Consider the following 19,870-nt stretch of genomic DNA (forward strand, 5'->3'; position numbering starts at 1 on the left):
ATATGTCCTCTTTTTCCCCCCATTGACCTCCTCCAGCCTGCCCCTGTCCCCCACCCTCACCACCTCATTGTCTGTGTACATGAGTTATGCATATATGCATACAAGGTCATTGGTTGATTACCTCCCATTTACCCACCTTCCCTCCGAGATTCTGCACTCTGTTCATGCTTCCATGTCTCTGGATCCACTCCATTCATCAGTTTATTTTGTTACTTAGATTCCACATGTGAGTGAGATCATGTGATACTTGCCTTTCTCTGACTTATTTCACTTAGCATGATAATCTCCAGGTCCCTCATGCTGTCTCAAAGGGTAAGAGATTCTTCTTTTTTTACTGCTGCATAGTATTCCACGGTATAAATGTACCACAGCTTTCTTACCCACTCATCTACTGATGGGCACTTGGGTTGTTTCTAGATCTTAGCTATTGTAAATTGTGCTGCTATGAACATAGAGGTGCATACATTCTTTCTCCCCCCACCCCCACCCCATATATTTTTTAAATTGATTTCAGAGAGAAAGGGAGAAGGAGAGAGAAACATCAATGATCAGAGAGAATCACTGATCGGCTGCCTCCTGCATGGCCCACACTGGGGATCGAGCCCACAATTTAGGTATGTGCCCTGATCAGGAATTGAACGGTGACCTCCTGGTTCATAGGTCTACTCTCAACCACTGAGCCATACCGACTGGGCTACATTCTCTCTGATTGGTGTTTTGGGTTTCTAAGGATATATAGCTAGAAGTGGGATTACTGGTTAAATGGCAGTTCCATATTTAATTTTTTTAGGAAACTCCATACTGTTTTCCATAATGGCTGCACCAGTCTGCATTCCCACCACTCATGGCTGGTTTATTACAGCAAAGGACACACAGCAAAATCAGCAAAAGGTGCATGAGGTGAGGTCTGTAGGAAACCAGGCACAGGTGGCTGAGACCCCTTCCCAGGGAGTCACACAGAATGGCTTAATTTGTCCAGCAGGGAGTTATGACAATACGTGTGATACACTATCTACCAAGGAAGCTCTTTAGAGACATAGTGTCCAGGGTTTCTACTAGGGGCTAGTCAGGTAGGCACCTCTGCCCAGCATGTTCTAACATTCCAGACTTCCAGAAACAAAGCAGGTGTTCAGCATAAATCACATTATTTGTACAAACAGTTTAGGCACAATGAACCCCTCTTATTAATTCTGAGAATAGTGGGAACTCTCCTGAAATCTGTTTCCAGACACCAGGCAAAGGCAACTTTGCAAGCAGGCCTTTCTAAGGATAGCCATTTCAGGCCTGCTATGATAACTCTTCTGCACAATCTAAGTCTCTTTATTTATTTATTTTTATTTTTAAATCTTTACTGTTGATCTAAGTCTCTTATCATACACAAATATTAAGTAAAAATGGATCAGAGACCTCAAGACAAGAGTTCAAGCTCTAAAACTTCCAGAAGAAAACACAGGAGAGTCCTGGCTGGTTTGGCTCAGTGGATAGAGCATTGGCCTGTGGACTGAAGGGTCCAGGGTTCGATTCCAGTCAAGGGCACATGCCCAGGTTGTGGGCTTGGTCCCCAGTGGGGGCGGGAGGGGGGGAAGGGGCGTGCAGGAGGCAGCTGATCAATGATTCTTTCTCATCATTGGTGTTTCTATCTCTTTCATTTTCCATTCCTCTCTGAAATCAATAAAAATATTTAAAAAAAACACACAGGAGAAAATCTTCATGACCTTGGGTTGGGCAAATTATTCTTAACTACAAACCAAAAGCATAATCTATAAAAAAGAAATTGATAAATTGGACTCTGTTGAATTTATAAACTTCTGTGATTCAGAAGACACCATAAAAAGAAACAAAAAAGAAACAAAGAAGAGATAAGCCACAAGACTAGAAGAAAATATTTGCAAATTATATATCTGATAAAGCATTTGCATCCAGAATGTATAGAGTTCTGTTCATTAAATAATAAAAAGACAATTCAATTTTTTTATGGGCAAAAGATATGAATAGACATTTTACTAAAGAAGATGTATGAACGGCAAATAAGCATGAAATGATACTAAATATCATCTATATATATAAAAGCCAAACGGATGACCAAACAGGCTGCATGGGGCATCCAGGCTGGCAGGGGGGTCAGTGAGGGGCGACCAAATGACAGAGCAGCAGGCTGCGTGGGGTGACCAGGCCCGCAAGGGGGTTAGGGAGGGGCGACCAAACGACTGAGCAGCAGGCTGCATGGGGCAACCAGGCCGGCACGGGGGGCAGTTGGGGGTGACCAGGCCAGTGGGGGGGGGAGGGCAGTGAGGGGCGACCAGGCCAGCGGGAGGGAGCAGTTGGGGGCGACCAGGCTTGCATGGGGGGAAGTTAGGGGCGATCAGGCAGGCAGGCAGGTGAGCAGTTAGGAGCCAGTGGTCCCGGATTGTGAGAGGACCCCACCCCCTGGGGCATGAATTTTGTGCACCGGGCCTCCAGTTAGTCAATAAAAAAATGCATATTGAAAGAATAATGAGATACCAATACACACACCTAGATTATCTAAAATAAAAAAGACAAACAATAATGTTATTGAGGATGTAGAGAAACTGGAACCTTCCTACACTGATGAATTAAATGGCACAGCCACTATGGAAAACAGTTGGGTAGTTTCTAAAAATGTTAAACATAAACTTACTCTCTAACATTGTAATTCTGCTCCTAGGAATCTATATGAGAGAAAAGAAAGCCCATGTCCAAACAAAGACATGCAGGTCAATGTTTACATACCATTATTCATAGTAGCCCCAAAGTGGGAACAATCAACTGGCAAACAGATACACAAATGTGGTATATCCACAGAACAAAATAGTGGTAAGCAATACGAAGGGAAGAACTTTACCCAAGTTCTCCAGTAGAGGTTTTGACACAGACTTGAAGACCTTAAGGTGGGTTCCTCATTTTATACAGATTAGGAATCACTGCAAAAACAAGTTTCAATGAAAACCAAGTACTGAGCCAGGCCTTGCTGCACACATTTCCATGAACCATCCAGGCAGGTCCTCAAGCCATCCCTCAGACCGAGTACAGTACTAAAACTTATGCTCATTTCATGGATGAGGACACCTGAAGTTCATTAGCCAAGAGCTTCAGCCAGAGAAAAGGTACCTGACCACCACCCCCTCCTCAATGATGAAAATCCAGCCACCTGTTATTAGCTTTGCTTTGCTCACCACCTGTTCACCTTACCTGCAGAGAGCAAAGCGCTAACACTTCCCCTACAGGCTGCCCTCCCCACTGGGGTGGCTCCTCTGCCTCACTACATATCTGGGTTCATCAGTTTCTGTCCATGATGTATTTATATTTCTTCTCAGTCCCCCCTCTCTACCCCTCCCTTAATCGAACTCCTCCTTGAGGAACCAACAAATTTTTGCCCCTCCCCCTCAAATAAAGCCACCTGACCCTGGCTGCAGATGTGATGGCACCTGCCCACTTACTGCCCAATAAAATGTTCACATATGTACATCTGGGCTCCCCCAGCCAGGCAATGAGATGTTGGAAGCTCAGCTTAGTGATTATCATTGGTTTGGGGATTTTTTGGCCATGATCATCAGTAAAAAATACATTTTATATCTCAACGCAGTACATGTACACACACCCCTAAAATGAAATTCTCACAAAACCATCCTTTGACATACATATGACGCATGCCCATATAGTCTATTCCACTCTAACAGGTTGTTTTATTAAACACAATGGTGTTTGCAATTCTCCAATTTGGATTTTTCTGACACTGAGTGCCCAACAATTCATTTCTGGCACCAACTCCCAGGTTTAGCACAGCCCCACAATTATGGGCGTGGTGCCAAAAGACTGCCCCACTTCAAGCACCAGTTGCAAGTACAGGGCCTCTAACCTGAGGAGGGGGTTCCCACAATCAGGTGAGATAATTCACTAGAACAACTCACAGAACTCAGGAAAACACTTTACTTAGATTTACTGTGGTTTATTTTAAAGAGTACAACTCAGGAACAGCCAGATGGAAGGGACCCATAGGCCAAGGAGGGGCATGGAGGTTACATATCCTCTCTGCCATCAATTTTTCTACCTCTACATATTTGCCACATCTCCTCCCTCTCGATTTGGCAACAATTTGGGAATTAGAATTTGCAACAAATCAATGAACTGCTCTTTGGATATAGACTTCTTTGTGTGGATTACTCTCCAAAGGGTTGGTGGCTAGGCAAGGTTTGGTTTCCACAATGCTGACCTTTGGGTACACCAGCAATTTTCAACCCTTTTCTTCTCTTGGCACACATAAACTAATTACTAAAATTCTGTGGCATACCAAAAAATATATTTTTTGCCAATATGACAAAAAAGGTATAATTTTGATTGATTTACCAAAAAAAAGTAATTATCTACCCTTTTGCTCCAAAGTGACTTTTAAAAAAATCTGGTGGAAGCCGGTTTGGCTCAGTGAGCGTCAGCCTGTGGACTGAAGGGTCCTGGGTTTGATTCCATGTACCTTGGTTGTAGGCTCCTCCTGGCCCGGGCCCTGGTCAGGGCATGTGCAGGAGGCAACCAACTGATGTGTTTCTCACACATGATATTTTTGTCTTTCTCTCTCTGTTCTACTCTCTCTAAAAATCAAATGGAAAAAGATCCTCGAGTGAGGATTCATAAAAGAGAAAATCTGGTGCCTATACTTTTATATAAGGATTTGGGGAACCAAGGATTAACCAATCAGATGTAACCTTACTATGCAACATAATCAATAAGATCCAACTCTATTATATGACCTATATATTTATGGTTAGAAACAGGGCATTCACACTGGACGGGTATTGTTGTGTTGGCTATTGTCATTTTTTTATTTAATAATCAAAGTTGGAAAAGAGGCCCTAGCTGGTTTGGCTCAGTGGACAGAGCTTTGGCCTGTGGATTTAAGGGTCCCAGGTTCAATTCCAGTCAAGGGCACATGCCCAGGTTGTGGGTTCGATCCCCAGTGTGGGGTGTGTAGGAGACAGCCGATCAATGATTCTCTCTCATCATTGATGTTTCTACCTCTCTCTCCCTCACCCTTCCTCTCTGAAATCAATAAAAATATATTTAAAAAAAATAAAAGTTGGAAAAGAGCTCTGTGTCCCTGACTAAATAGTGAGGTATTGCATGCTTTAAAAATTCTTGCGGCACACTGGTTGAAAATCACTGGGGTATACTAATGATTCAGAAATCAACTATAGAGTTTGAGCTGTTTTTAGTACAGGTAATGATTTTTCACTGATTCACTTGTGGAAAGGGGCTTTTCGAATAAGGCACACCAATTCAATATGGTGCATGTGTTCAGCTCCTGTATCCAGGCTGGGGGAATAGCTTGGGGCAACAGACAAGAATAGAATCAGCTGACTCAAGTTAGGAATTAAGACCAGAGCCTTGGTCTCCTCAATACTGATGCCTGCACCTGAGCTGCCTTTCCAGATGAAAAAGAATGGCGTCTACAGGCCTTCTCATTAGAACATGGCTTTTCTCAGCTTTCCTTTGGGTGTGCACCTCCTCGGAGGCCCTGTGGTCTGGGTACAGCCAAGAGGCCTTGAGGCCAACGGGGATGAGGCAGCAGGCGTTTCAGCCCTTTCATGCCCAGTCTCCAGGCCTCCCTGACCACCAGGGGAAGGCCTGCTCCCGTGGGTTTTCATGAAGAGCATGCACATACTACAAAAGTCCAGAATTAGAAGGTGTGCCACTTACTTTCAGGGGTCCTCAAACTTTTTAAACAGGGGGCCAGTTCACTGTCCCTCAGACCGTTGGAGGGCCGGACTATAGTTTTTAAAAAAAAAACTATGAACAAATTCCTATGCGCACTGCGGGCCGGGACAAGAAGGCTGCTAAGGACAGGCAGCGGCAGCCGGGGGGGCCGGATAAATGTCCTCGGCGGGCCGCATGTGGCCGCGGGCCATAGTTTGAGGACGCCTGGTAAATGATCAACCCACCACGTGTGAACAGGGGAAGGAAAGCCACATTTAATTATTTCCTGAGGCTACTGACCACATCTGCACATGGTTTCCTCAATTTGGAGTTTCTGAGGCCTTTTCCGCCATAAGAGTCCCTGTGTGATGATGGCTTCTTGCCCCAAGTCCAAAATTTCTTTAACATCCCCATGGTTTATTTTTTAAGTGCATATGAATTTTGCATTCTGACCCATATTGCTCCATTTGTTTTTGCGTCATTTGCCCTCTCCCAAGTCTTTTAGTAAAATTGTCCTTCCAGGAATAGGCACCATAGGCTTGCACCAGCTTCCGAGGCCTTATTGGAGCAGGTTGGCCTTAATCCATGTGACCCCAAATCCTGCTCTGCCAGGGGTTCAGGTAAACTACAGCAAGTGCCGCTTGGTGCTCTCATGTAGGCACCAGGCTAAGACAGCAGGTCAGCCGAGCAGCCAGGAGATGGGCCTCAGCTCATCTCTCAGTGTAAGAAGGCAGGTCTCAGAATTAGGGCAGGCGCTAAAGGCCATGAAGAGCTTGCACACCCCACTTCAGAGACATGCACCAGCCCCCTCAGAACTGACAGTGTGAGCAGTCATTTACCTCAAGTCACTCTCCTTACAGCCAAAGCCACCCCAGGTCACCCCTGGCCCAGAACTTCATGACCCTTTGGGCTGGAGGTCACAAACTAGAGATTTGTGGGACTTGTTTGCTTGACTCCTAGGGTGTTTATTCCCCATCATCCCTTGAACTAGTTGCCAACATGTAAAAATTCAACTATTAGAGGATTAAACACAAAAAAAGTCAGATCTTTAGAATTTTGGCGGGGTGGGGGGGAGAATCTGAAGACCTGGCAACCCTGGCCCTGCCCTCCACAGAGGGCAAATTGTAGCTGCCCCTCCAAAGAGCGTATGTCCTGCACTTGGCCATAATTTTACCATAGCACCAGTCCCAACCCTTCACCCTTTTTCACGCCCAGGAGGCCCTTGTAGGCCTCAGAGTGGGCCACCCCTGCTCCAGTCCAACAGTTACCAGTACAAGAGGGGAACATAAAGCCCAAAGAGGTTAAATGACTTACCCTTGTTCAAAGAACCAGTTAATTTAAACTATATGGCAACTTGCTTTTATTTCACTAAGACTGACTGTTTCAGAGAAATGTCATCACATTTCTACCCCAGCTTTTCTCAAGGGAGGGAAGGGAACTGGGAAGAGAGAATATTGTCCTTGCTTAGCCTGAAAAAGAACATTAAAAATACCTGATATCTCATTAAAAAAATATATCCAATATCTTCCCAATCAAACTCCAGGAAGTTCATGGGCTCCTGGCTGATACAGATCGGAGAAGACTTTGAAGGGGTATAAACCTGGCTCCTCACGGTGCCTGCCCAACTTTGAAGCCCCCTTACAGCTAAGGACTGGGACCCTTGCATTTCTGCATTTTGGGGGACATTTTCCCAAATGCCCTCCCCTCTAACATATTCCAACTGCTCTACCTTTATCTGGGGGCTGTGATGGGCAATATGGGAACTTGAAAACAGAAAAGCGGACAGGCATGACAGCGGGGCCCAATTTATAACTAAAACTACCCCTTGCTGGCAGGGACAGCCACCTCATCAGCAACCCAGGTAGATCCTCGGGGTTAGAGCTGAGCTTGGCTAAACGCCCTTTGCTTTTGGGAAACCGCCCTTTGCTTTTGGGAAACCGTTGGTACTGGCTGAGTCAGATTAATAAATACCTTCAGGGTTTCCTCTGACAACATTCTCCATAGAGGGGCACTTTGAACCTTTAGGTCACTGTGAGAATCATTAACAATACCACTCCACCCCCACCCCTGCTAGATCTACAACTGCCACTTGACAATGAGCTTGAGCCATTGGGCCTGAGAAAGGCTGTTTACTGTTATTAACAGACCAAGACAAACAAAACTGCCCTAGTTCCCACCTTAGAAACCCCAAGTCTCCTGGTGAGAGAGGGCCTCCCTGACCACCCTTCGTCAACCTCTATCACATTTCCCTTTCATTTTGACTCAAGGGCCACAATGGGTTCTTAAACTGGACCGGAGGGCCGGAACAAAAGCATGGATGGAGTGTTTGTGTGAACTAATATAAATTCAAAGTAAAGGAGCGGAGGGGAGAGCAAGAGAACCGGATAGAACAGCCGGATCCGGCCCGCGGGCCGTAGTTTGCCCATGGCTGTCCTAGAAGCATCACCTCCTGACATGATTAGATCCTTACTTAAGTATTAAGGTTCCACCACAAGAAACAAAGTGTCATGAAAGCAGTCTCATTTGAGTTGCTTGCAGCTTTATCCTGGCACTTCAAACACTACTGCGACTTAGTAGGTGCTCAACAAATCCATTTGTGGGGTCAATGAACAGGCAAATAAATCAACTGTAGCCTGCTTTTGGGAAAGCCACGAGTCAGGGCTGCCCACCTGTCCCCTCGGCTAAAGAACTGGCTTGTCAAAGTGTCAACCAAAACCAGCAGCCTCAACATACCGGGGCCTGTGCCTGCGACCTTCCCAGCACAGCAAGCCCAGCACACAGCAGGCACTCCTGGAAACAGGGGTCTCTCCCAAGCTGCATTGGCCACATGTGGTCCACAGTGCTTTGGACCCGACAATTCCCGGACTTTTCTGGGGCCGGGGGCACTGTCAGCCATTTTAAAAGGTGAAATGCTCCAATATCTTCCCAGTCTCCTCCAGTAATAATCTCCCTTCCACTCTGTTACAGAAGTAGCTACAGAAGAGGTTCCCAGACACTTTACCATCTCGGGATATGTGTCCTGGGGCTAGTCCTTGAGTAACAAAACAGAGGCACAGCATTGTCGTTCCTGAATCTTGGTAGGTTCAGGGGTTGCATATAATATTCTCCTGGGCCTCTGCAATAATCCATAATAAAAAAAGAATGAAAGTAATTCATGTACTTCATAAAAGAATGTTCAAACACTGACAGGAGTAATATGAAAAGGAGAGCCACCTACACCCCTCAACACTGGTCTTGCTCCCAAGAGCCAACTCTAGTAACAGCTCTTTTTTCATCCTCTTGGAAATAGTCTGTGCATACACAAAAGCATTTGTACAAATCCTTTAAAATAAACACAAGGCATGCTGTCATGTACCCCTCTCCCCGTTTAATATCTCAGAGATCTATCTTAAGGAGCAAATACAGACTGATTCAGAAACGAATTTAGCCCAAATTCATGGTCAGAAAGCCTCCTCCTGTTTATTAGAGCTCAGATGAGTGGCCCCCAGGTGGAGGAGTTGATCCCACCAATCATGCATATCTGTGACCACCAGAGTATTGTGGTTCCTTTATAAAAACCTCTGAGCTATCTGGGCTCCCTAAGGCTGACCCACTGAAAACACCCATAAGCCATATCCTGCCAGGTTTCGGGGTTCTCTGCCACGATTCCAGGTTCCAGGTTCCTACAAGCACTCCACATCTCCTTCTGAGGCTCCAGGAGGCATGGATCTCACTTCCCAGGCCAGCAGGCATGGTGCCTGCCTCAACTACCCAGTGCAGAGGCAGCATGCAGCTGACAGGAGTTACCCCTAGAACCCTGGAGGAAGTTCAGAAGAGGAAGCTGGCACATGTTCTTGCATTGTACTGAAGGGGGTGGGGAGGGCTTGGAGCTGCCTGTGACACAGGTAGGGCTTCACTGAGTTCTATGCTTGATATGCTTGATAAGTAACTATTTTACCAACAGAGCATAATAATGAGTGCCCCAGGCGTATTGGGCTGTACTGGGACCCTCTCATTAGAGGGATGGACACTGGCAATAGAAATACCTCCATTCCCTCCTTTTTGCCTTCCTTACCTTTATACATTTAACACACAATTACCAAGCAGTGATTCGAGACCAGGCACAGTGCGAGGCGTAGAGAAAGTAGACATGTCCCACAGAAAGCGGGGAAAAGAAACATGAATAGAACAATGGGACCATCCTCCAGTTTCCTCTATCCCCAAACGCACGGCAGGCTAGTTAAAAAACTTGCCTCTAACACAACCAAGCTCTAGCTGAGAAAGGGCCTGCACAGGTGCCAGGAATGAGAAGGAAACCCAAAGCTAAAACCGAGAATTGGAGAGAAAGCTGGACAGGCCTAGGAGTTTAGGAATCAATGGCAGGCCTCAGGGTGGAGCCAGCAGACACCTACTTCAGAAGGTTTTCTGCTCCCGTCCTCATCCGCACAGCTTTCAGGATCTGTTGGTTCAAGGCAGCCCTCTGATTCTGCAGTTTGCTCCGGCCAGTTTGTGCAAGGGGGTTGCAACCCTGAGGGAAAAGGAGAGATGCCCCAATCAGAGGTCAGCCATTCTAAAACTGATGACAACATTTAATAGAACAGAAAAGGATTTTAAAACTAAGCTTTCCTAAAACAAAAGTAACAAAATGGAAAATATGTAAAATATTATATGAAGAAAATAAATGTCACTTATCATAATATACTCCAAACAGCCACTGTAAATTGGTTTCTTTTCTCCCCATGTATTTTATATACATGTTGTTATTTTCCACATTAGTGGCTGTGTCAGGAGTCCCCCAGAACAGCCCCCAGGTTTGGAGATTCGCTGGGACTCAAGGACTCAGCATGTAGTTGCATGCTTAGTAAGGATGCACAGATGGCCGAAACCGGTTTGGCTCAGTGGATAGAGCGTCGGCCTGCGGACTGAAAGGTCCCGGGTTCGATTCCGGTCAAGGGCATGTACCTTGGTTGTGGGCACATCCTCAGTGGGAGGTGTGCAGGAGGCAGCTGATCGATGTTTCTCTCTCATCGATGTTTCTAGCTCTCTATCCCTCTCCCTTCCTCTCTGTGAAATATCAATAAAATATATTAAAAAATAAAAAATAAAAAAAAAAAAAATAAAGGATGCACAGATGGATCATAGAGGAAAAGACAGAGGAATCATTTACAGGCTTCTTTGTGCTCTCTCTCTCTCCCATGTGGTCACAAGAGCACTCTCTTCTCCCAGCAACATGTATGCGATGTCTCTGGCCAGGTTGGCCCATTTGAGAATCAACACCCAGGGGTTTTATTGGGGGCTGGTCACAAAGGCACCTTCTGCCTAGCACGTACCAAAGTTCCAGGCTCCCAGGAGGAAAGCAGGTGTTCATTAAGCCACATGGCTTTTAGAGGCACAGTAAGCCAACCTTATCAGTTTGGGGAAGGAGGCAACCCTCCAAGAGCCAGGTTTCTAGTCGCCAGGAGGGAGCCAACCTTGCAAGCAGGCCTTCCTAAGGATAGCAGCCTCAGGTATTCCGCACAGGGCACATCAAGGTTACCATGTTTTCTCACTTCCTACTCTATCATGAAAATTTCCTTTATTATGAAGTGTTCCTCAAAACAATTATTTTAATGATTGTATAATACTGCCCCCTTTAAAAAAATTTTTAATTGATTTTAGAGAAAGAGGAAGGGGGGGGGGGACACACTCAAATCCCAGGCTGCCCCCTTTTTAGGATTTACCATGTCCTTATAGTTGAACAGTTTCCAAGCATCTGCTGTAAGTATTTGATGCATATTGGTGAACAGGTAGCTTCATAAACTTCAAGTTTTTTCTTTTAAGTATATTTCTAGGGCAGTGTGATGGGGTTTAACCTCTTTAAAGGCCCCACACACTAGAGCCCAATTATCTTCTAGGAAAGAAAAGCACTCCCTCCCTGTTCTTTGTCCCCTCTCCCTAGTCGTAGGCAACCACTAATCTACCTTCTGCCTGTGTCTATTTGCTTATTCTGGACATTTCATATCAATGCCATCATACAAAATGTGGTCTTTGTACTGGGATTCTGTCAGTGTACTGTTTTCTAGGTTCATCCATGTACCTAGCATGTGTCAGTCGTTCATTCCTTTTTGTCCCTAATACTTCACTGTATGGATGCACCACATTATTTATCCATTCATCAGTTGATGGACATTTGGGGGGTGCTTTCACTTTTTGGCTATTGTGAATAGGGTTGCTTATTTGTGTGTAACTTTCCGTGTGGTGATGCTTTCCTTTCTCTTGGCAATATATCTAGGAGTGGAACTGCTGTGTCATGTGGCAAATTCCATGTTTACCATTTGAGGAACTGTCAAACTATTTTCCAGTGACTATACTATTTTACATTCCCACCAACAGTATAGGAGGGTTATAATTTATCCATATCCTCACCAATACAGTAGGTCCTCGGGTTACGTCACAGATCCATTCCTACGGCGTGACGTAACGCATCGACGTAAGTTGGAACCCACCTACATAAGCACCTACATCACTCACATGGAGCATATAAACAGCAGTAATGAAGTTAAACAGTAAAAAAAATGTAAATGAAAGATAACAATTCCTGACCTTTACTTGTGGTGAATAAATAATAAAAACCATAAAGCACGTATGTACATATGTCAAAATGACAGAACTTTTTTTAGATAAATGGGAGATGGCGACATAACCATGAAATGACATACGTCGAGACTGACGTAACCGGAGGACTGCCTGTACTTGTTATTGTTTATCATTTTTATTATAACCACACGATTTTGTGGTTATCTTGCTGTGGCTTTGATCTGCATTTCCCTGATGGTTCATGATTTGAACATCTTTTAGCCATTTGTATGTCTTCTTTGGAGAAATATCAATTTAGATTTTTTGCCCATTTTTTAAAATGGGTTATTTGTCTCAACTTGTTTGTAGAATTAAAAAATATTATTTTTAATTTTTGCCAAGTTGATATGCAAAAACAGGCATCCTCTTCTTCCAATTTGCATTTATTATTAGTGAAGGTAAACTTTTTTATCATATATTATTGATCACTTGAATTCCTTTGTTGGTGAATTATCTGTGTTCTTTGTCCATTATTTCTTGGGATATTTGGATTAAATGTTTCATTCTGAAAAGTTTAAGATCCAAATAAGTTTCATTTTAACCTACGGTATTCTTCCCCCACAGCAAGTAGAAGCCCTGGGATCTGAGCGAAGGCTCCACTCCTTTTTGAAGCTTATCTTGAGGTTCTGCCCACTGATAGAGCTGTGGTCACTCCCTGGGAGTGGCTGGCGGGCAGCACTGGTGAGAAGACTGCCCCTTTTCTCCAGCTGTGTCATTGTCACGGCAGCTCTGCACACACCTGGCCTCCACTTGAAGGCGGGAGAGTGGTTTATCTACAGCCCCAACCTTCTCAAGGAATCCCCATATCAGTGGCCTTTGGACTATTAACTCAGAAATGAATGACGTTTTTCCTTCTACAAAGATTTCTCATTCTCACTTCCCAGCGGGTTGCCACCCACCTGTCCCCTACACAACCCTCCTATTTCAAATTAAGAGATTTAGAATCTGAGTTGCAATCATCTTAAAATTAACAAAGTATTAAATGATCCCTGATTGAAAATAAAAATCAGAAAACTAATTCTTTTTTCAGATATGGTTTAAAAAGCTTTAATATTAAGCTAATTTAACATTAAAGGGCTAAGATAATTGCCAGCCTCTTTCCTTTCCACTTCCTAAAATTACTATGAAGGGATAGTTCAATCTGACTCAAAATTACATGGTTCATCAAAACTGTGTTCCATTTGACTGAGAAGCTTTAATGACTAATTCCTTTACGTACATTCCCAGAGCTAAGATAAGCAGCCATTCCAGCTCATAGATAAGAACTTTTCTTGCTCCTATAATTCACCCAACTTCGGCTGGCCTGGAATTGCTACACCCTAACCAGCCCACAGATGTGGGGTCAAGTTTCTAGATAAGACATAGGAATGTTTAGGATTAGATTTGACTGAGTAATTAGACCCAAATGACATTACTTCTTACTGACAAGTAAGAATGCTAGGCCTGTTAGAAACACCAGAAATGCCCATGGGGTTATTAGAGGCAGTGAGGGTGGGCATGGGACGTGAGCCCGAGTCTTTCCTGGCACTCTAAGATGGGCTGTGAGGCAGCTGAGCATGTGTGGGAATGCTGGGACAGCTCACCTGTCCATCTCCTTCACATGCTCCCTGGCTGAGGGCTGTCCAGCATCACTGCACATCCTTTGGGCACAGTGACCTGTGTCCCACTCTCCCTCCTCACAGCCCAGGATGGTCAGACATGGTAAATCCATACTCCTCACCTCCTTTCCAAGGGGAAGAACATCTGCCTCATGCCTGGCCATTTGGAAAATCGGTTCAGGGTGAGCAGCTGACATCGGACCATCAGTACTCTTCAGGCTTCCTTTTCCATACCAGCGGTGAACCCAGGAGGACGTGAGACTGGGCAGTGCTATAGCACCCTTACCACAGTAAGGGACTATCTTCCCAGAAATAAAGCTAACCCAGGGGAGCAGAGCTGAGAAGCTGAATCTCGAAGGCAACATTTGAGCCCCAGGTCAAGCCATTCCTCTAGACTTCTGTTACAGGAGGCAATGCACTCACTTTTGAAACTGAGGTATAATTTACTTACAATAAAATACATATATTTTAAGTACATAGTTCATTGAGTTGGGCAAATGTATAAATCTGTGTAACCACTACTCCGGTAAAAAAAAAAAAAAATTAAACATTTCTATCACCATATACTTTTGCCTATTCTAGAACTTCATATTAATGGAATCATACAGTGTGTATTCTTTCGTGTCTGACTTACTTCGCCCAATATTAGAGATTCGTTGGTGTTGTTGCACATATCAGTGGTTTGTTTCTTTTTAGTGTGAGTAGAATTCCACTGTAGGGATGGTTCACAGGTGTGTATCTGCCTAAGCCATTTTGGATTGGACTTTTCTGGCACCCGCAACTAAAACAGTCCTGAGAATAAGTTCACCTAGAGTCGTGGTCGGCAAACTGTGGCTCGCGAGACACATGCGGCTCTTTGGCCCCTTGAGTGTGGCTCTTCCACAAAATACCACGGCCTGGGCGAGTCTATTTTGAAGAAGTGGCGTTGGAAGAAGTTTAAGTTTAAAAAATTTGGCTCTCAAAAGAAATTTTCATCGTTGTACTGTTGATATTTGGCTCTGTTGACTAATGAGTTTGCCGACCACTGACCTAGAGCAAGGGTGGGGAACCTTTTTTTTCTGCCAAAGGCCATTTGGATATTTATAACATCATTCACCGGCCATACACAATTATCAACTTAAAAATTATGTTGCTATGAAAATGTTCCTAGATTTATTGAATTTCAAGTCCCGCCTGTGGTTGCCTTGGCAGGACATGCCCACCCCTGACCTAGAGTGAAAACTCTACTTGTCCTTCATGCCCTTAGTGTACAGTCAGATTGTTCAGCTGGAAATAAGTATTGAAGAGCAGGACGACCTAGGCAAACACTGGAGACACTTGATTTGAAAGAAAGGGAAGGATACTTAGCTTACACCTGCAGAGACTGGCACTGAAGAGGTGGATAGGCCAGGCCACCGGGAAGGCAGACACAGAAAGAATGGATCAGTCTTTCCTCGCAGACTGGGAGCCTGCTCTGGGCAGGACCTGGTGCCTGGCACCTTCTATCTGGAGAACTAGGGGGTCCTTCTTACACACAGCTACAGAAAAAAAGCCCATACATGAAGACGTGTTTCCAGCAAACTGAGGACACAGTGTGAGCTTGGGGTCCCCAGGTCAGAAGTAAGACAGAGTGAGGGATGACAGTGCAGGAACTCCTGGCTAGAGATCCTCAGATAGGGCATGGGGAGCAGGTGCTTTCTGCTGCTTCTCTAGCGCAGATATTTTCTCTGCCTTTCTCACTCCTTCCTAGTTATGTAATTCCTCACTCAAAGACCAAACTCCGGAAACAGAATTGTTTATGAGTTAGCCAGAAGCTGTTAACCAGAAAGCACAGAAATAGCATGCAATACCCTGCAATATACAAAAACGTTTCATTTAACTCTTCACCACGCTATAGATTCAGGACAGGTTGGATGAACAGAATCCAGCTTTTCCATATCCATAACAATTAAAACACAAATCTAGCACTTGGAAAGAGCCCTCCTGACCTCCCAGATCTCCACCAGGACTGCAGCCTAGGTTCAGCTGCCTCCCTACAGCATACCAACACATTCACCCACAATATGAGTCAACACTCAGCCATAACCTTTAACTAGAGGCTCCCTTCAGTCAGTTCTACAAATCTTTATAAACACCTACTGTACGGCTCAGGTGTTTTTCAACATGCTGAATGAATAGCAAAGATTTACAATCACAAAATTTCCATGCATCAAATGTATTTCTAGACCCAACTAATGACCTGCTTATTTCAACCAATAGGATGTAGTCACCAGCGGTTAATAGTCCCTATCTAAGAGGTGACTGTATGGGGTGGGGGCTGGGATATTTCTAGTCGAGTGTGATTTTGTACACTTATGTAATTTTACAACAATTTATGCTACTCTTATAATACAAATAATATTGAAGAAAAAGAAACTACTTCTGAAATGGCTTTCAATCACCTGCCTGTTCTCTTCTTACAATCCAATTTGAACTCTGGGACTTCCTGAAGGCATATGGCCATAGTGAACTCGTGGGTCTGACCAGAAAGGCCAGAAAGACTTGTATCCCTTCCCATCTCTGGGGCTGCAGGCGAGAGACCTCACTTGTGCTGGCACCCCTTGCTGTCCACTGTGGCACACACTCAGTCCTCTGGCTGGGCTGCACCTGCAGTTTCACTGTCCTCTATGGCCACCTCCAATGTAGCCTTTGTGTCATGAGACTCTGGTACCTGAGCCAAACGCGGAAGTGGTGATCAGCCTAAAGCCAATGCCTGGTCTCATCAGGTGGTGTCTTGGAACCCATCCAAGTAGCCCCAGGAAGCAAGGGACATTTACAGTGGTATAGCTCATCACCCTGACTCTCCTCTGAGTCACCATGAAAATTCTATCTCTGCCAGGGGACCCCTCCTGGCCAGGATCCCAGAGTGTGAGAAGGTATTTGTCAGACACACCCTCTGGGCTTCCAGTGTGCACCAGTGCAGTTAGGCAGGCCCTCCCCGAGGCCATGACCAGCCTGGGTTGCCAGCTGGCTTTAGGACTTGTCTCTGACAATGGTGGGGTCTAGGGTGTAGGGTGGGGAGGAGGCAGCATCACAAACCTTCACATCCCTCCTCCTCCCCAACCTGGAAGGGATTCAAGGCTCCAAGGGGATGGGTCCAAATACCTGGAGGGACATCACCACTACCCAGTCAAGCTGGAGCTGATGAGCCCCCATGACCTGTGCTCCATGGACTGGCCCAGCAGAAGGCTTCCCCACACACGTGTATAACATTAAATTACACCCCACTGAGACGAATGGTGCAGGGAAGGAACTGGGAGGAGCTTCTGCCTTCAGTGCTGGAGCCTTCAGGAGGCCCAGAGTAAACAAGACCGACCATAAACCAGGACACTGTGAACCTTGGGGCCCTCTCCAGCCTGGAGGTTCTATGAATAAGAAACAACTTCTCCTCCAGCTCCTGAGTAACAACAACAGAGCTAAATTCATTTTGGGTCATTAGCGTTCCCTGAGGACGCAGAGGCAGAGATAAGGACTGACAATGCGGCACTTTGTGAGGACTCTGCTTCATTTAGGCCCTTTCAGTAGTCCCGGGAACAGCTTTCTCTAGTTTTTCTCCAACTGGTTTTCTCTTGGCCAAGAACAGGTTTTCCTTCGGGTTTTAAGACTACAACACCTGAGGAGCCCTGGAGCTGGCCCTGCTCTCAGGATGCAGTGTGCTAGAAACTTGTTTTACTCTGCGTTAACCGTAGGACAGAACACACATTCTTCAAAGACTTTCCTTAGGATGAGCATAAAAATACATGTTTAGGAGAAAAAACACTCCATTTCCACTGGTCTTTCTCTTAAAAAGTAATTTGTAATACAATCTTACAGAGCTGTACCTTTATGTGAACTTATGTAAAGAAAGGAAAAAGTGAGAAGCCACAGAGGAGAGAAATATATTGTGATAGATCAGAAAGTGTTCTGGTTTTTATTTTTTTATAATTTACTTACTGATTTTAGGGAGAGAGAGAGAGAAACATAGATTGTTGTTCCACTTACTTATGATTTCACTGGTTGCTTCTTGTATGTGCCCTGACCGGGGATTGAACACACAACCTTGAAATATTGGGACGATGCTCTAACCAACTGAGCTACTGGGCCAGGGCACCTTTTTTATTTTTAATCCAAAGATCCGCATGATGTCAGCTCAGGTTGCTGGGGGGTGCCCATGCGTGACCTGGGGTCAAGTTGTGTTCGTGTCCTTAGGTTCTGAACAGCCAAGTCCTGTAAAACTCCAAGAAGACCCTGACTTATCTGGGGCTTCCCTCTCTGCCAATGACTGTCTCACACATTCAGGGACCAGGCCCAGCCAGCACAGTGGCTTTTTAGGCAATTAATCTTCATTGTACGTACAAGTCACACAAAACTATGGACGGTGGACCCCCCACATCCCACCTTTTGATCTCTGTTCTAAAGCAAACAAGCCGATTCCTGCCCAAGCATGGACCAAGTTATGGGACAAAGCATCAACTCCCCTCACGGCTCAGCACCCCAGGAAATGAGGCCCACTGTGAACAGAAGCCATACTGAATCGGGTCGAGTATGCCCCAGAAGCTGACCGCTGTTAGGCTCCGAGCTGTCACTCAATAAATGCTTTGGAATGAGTGGAGCAGAATAGCATTTTCAAGAAAAGAGGAAGGGGAGGAAAGGTAGGATAAAGAGAAGAGGATGGCCCAACTGGTGTGGCTCAGTGGTTGAGCACTGACCTATGAAACAGTGCAGATGCCTGGGTTGCCAGCTCTATCCCCAGTAGGGGGTGTGCAGGAGGCTGCCGATCAATGATTCTCTCTCATCACAGATGTTTCTAACTCTGTCTTCCTCTCCCTTCCTCTCTGAAATCAATAAAATATTTTTTTTTAAAGAGAGAGAACAGGATGAAAGAGAAGCTTGACTTTAGTAGAAATTGATTTGGTCCTGAAAGAGTACACAAAATTCCAAAAACAGGATGGGGGAGCCTGCTTGGGGCAGCCTATATGATTCCCTGACTACATCTCTAGTCTGGAGGGTCCTCACTACTCCTGGCTGGCTCACACACCCACAGCAGCTATTTCCAATCCTCGCATCCCGACTGGCATCCTGGGACCCCTCCACCGCTTCTCTTCTCCCCCTTGAATCTTCAACAAACCCACCCTACCCAACTTCTTCACCTTCACTCAGCTTTAAAAAGGCTCTAGACTTCTCATTCTGTAACAAACCTGCCTTCTTCGCTCTTCTTTAATCCCATCTCCCTGAAACAACTATCTTCTCTGCCCTTCTCTCCTGCAACTGCCACATGGACTCTTGGTCCCAACTCTCATTTACTAAAACCCCCCAAGGACTAAATCCTAAAAGACTAAGTCTTCTGACTTGTCAACCTCGCTTCTTCTCCACTAAAAAGACTCAGCCCAGCCTGTATGGCTCCATTAAGCTTCGACCTATGAACCATGTGGGCTCAATCCCCAGTAAGGGGCGTGCAGGAGGCTCTGATCAACAATTCTTTCATCATTGATGTTTCTATCTCTCTCTGCCTCTCCCTTCCTCTCTGAAATAAATAAAAATATATTTAAAAAAATACTTTCTCAGCTTCCTCAACACTGCTGCTACCCTTCTGAATTGCCTCCCATTTCTCTGCCTGTCCCTTAAGTGGAGGTATTATACCCTTCTATCTTGGGTCCTTTTTCACAATATCCCACACTGGTGGCCCCAAAGCCACATCCCCACCCAGGGTGCTCTTGGGGTTGCCAAGTCCTTAGTGTAAACTCCCCATTGGAACCACTACATGGAGGCCTCAAGTCCACCTGCCCCCATAGCAGCCTCCTGGGTCCCCATGTCAGTGAGACACATGACCATCCACTGAGACACCTAAGCAGACCTCCCAACCATATCCTACCCATTAGTTCTTCCCTTCCCTGCTGACACTGCTGTTGCTCAGGCAGGCCCTCATCATTTCAACCTCCTCACTGGATCACTGCCTTCAGTCTGTTAGGGGTGCA

The 19,870-nt window shown here is 45.3% G+C and overlaps 1 protein-coding gene across 1 annotated transcript in view; it reads right to left on the reverse strand.

Annotated features, from left to right (window-relative positions):
• RHPN2 (rhophilin Rho GTPase binding protein 2) overlaps positions 1–19,870 on the reverse strand; it is a 54,771-nt gene that overhangs the window by 31,875 nt on the left and 3,026 nt on the right. Inside the window, exon 2 of the mRNA XM_080645559.1 lies at positions 10,098–10,213. Coding sequence (XP_080501685.1) covers positions 10,098–10,213 — 116 coding nt within the window. The remainder of the gene's footprint in view (positions 1–10,097; positions 10,214–19,870) is intronic.

Source organism: Plecotus auritus, assembly GCF_963455305.1.
Source record: "Plecotus auritus genome assembly, chromosome: 10".
In the NCBI taxonomy this organism is placed as follows: Eukaryota; Metazoa; Chordata; class Mammalia; order Chiroptera; family Vespertilionidae; genus Plecotus; species Plecotus auritus.